Source organism: Gavialis gangeticus, unplaced genomic scaffold, assembly GCF_001723915.1.
Source record: "Gavialis gangeticus isolate Ggan-Ray unplaced genomic scaffold, GavGan_comp1, whole genome shotgun sequence".
Taxonomy (NCBI): domain Eukaryota; kingdom Metazoa; phylum Chordata; order Crocodylia; family Gavialidae; genus Gavialis; species Gavialis gangeticus.
In genome coordinates, this window is record NW_017729003.1 from 14,737,358 (window position 1) to 14,738,639 (window position 1,282).

General features: G+C 61.5%; 1 protein-coding gene across 5 annotated transcripts in view; it reads left to right on the forward strand.

Moving 5' to 3' along the window:
- Positions 1-903: 903 nt before the first annotated feature.
- Positions 904-1,282, forward strand: part of DNA2 (DNA replication helicase/nuclease 2) — a 64,996-nt gene continuing 64,617 nt past the window's right edge. For all 5 annotated transcript variants that reach the window (XM_019507857.1, XM_019507859.1, XM_019507858.1 and 2 more), the window contains exon 1: positions 904-1,008. In XM_019507857.1, coding sequence (XP_019363402.1) covers positions 944-1,008 — 65 coding nt within the window. In that variant the 5' untranslated portion in view covers positions 904-943. The remainder of the gene's footprint in view (positions 1,009-1,282) is intronic.

The window sequence follows — 1,282 nt, forward strand, 5'->3', positions numbered from 1 at the left end:
ACAAACAAAAAAAAATGAACTATATATAATAACCCTCCTGACTAGTGACATCATAAATTAGAACATATAATAATAACATCCAAGACGTGGCAGGAGGGAAAGTCGGGGTACCTATAGTTCTCTGGGAGACTATAAGAGGGTATGAAGAAGCATCCTAAGTACCACCATCACAGTTATGTTTCATGACACTTTATAATAGCAGATGGAGACTGTTCTAAAAGTTACCAGTGAAGAAAACTGGCAGGGGGTCTGTGGCTTTCCAGAGCTTGGCCCTTGCCCTTATGGTGCAGCACTGGTCCAGACTTGCCAGAGCTTGGCTCCTGATGGCCTCGACCAGCCCCGTGTCATGAGGGCCATGTGCCAAGCCCTGCCCCCCACAGCTTTACCTGTGCCAGAGCCGGTCCCACCGCCCTGCCTTGCAGTCCTGCCGCCTCGTGTGTGTGCGGTACCTCCTGCCCCGCATTTCCCCGCTTTACCTTCACGCTCCCTTCCTCTAAATGAAATGAATGAGCAGTAGAGAAGGGCCGGGCGAGTGACCCCGCACGGAGCCAGGGCACCGGGGTTTGGAGGAGTGCGTCTGCCCGCCCCGCTCTGCCAGTCGGCGGCGGCCCCGGGCACGCGGCGGGGCTGGCGCTGCTTGCCAGGCCGGTGAACGTGTGGAAGCGCCACGGTGTAAAGCGCGACCCTTTCCCGCGCAGGATCGCCGCCCCATCGGCCGCCCCACGCTCTGAGGCATCGCCACGCTCCCCACCGCGCCGCGCCAAAGCAGCCATTGGCTGAGCGCCCCCAAGGGCGGGGTCTTCCCTTGCGCCAGACCAGCCCCGCGCCAGTGCGCCTGCGCCGCTGCCAGCGCAAGGGTTCTGGCAGCAGCGGCGGGAAACTGGGTTTCGCGTTGGGGTCGCTGCCGCCGCCGTGACCTCATCTCTCGGCTTCCACCAGCGCCATGGAGCCGCCGCGGGACGAGCGGCCGGGGAGTGGTGCCAGCGAAGAGCCGGCGCCGCCGGAGAGGTGCCGCGCGGGGGCGGGACGGTTGGAAGCGGGAGCGGGAAGCGGCGCCTTAGTACGACCGACTCTGCTGTCTCTAGAGCTGGTCTTCGGCGGGGCTTTCCTGGCACTTGTAATAGCTGATTCAGTCCCTAGAAGTCCCCACTAACGCAACCCATCTATACAGACGTTGGGTGAGCAGGGTCTGACTAACGCGCTGCTTCTTTTGGGCATGCGCTGGGCTTGCCGCGGGAGCGCGCCGAGTTTAAAGTAAAGCCTTCCCCCCCAACCCAGAAAT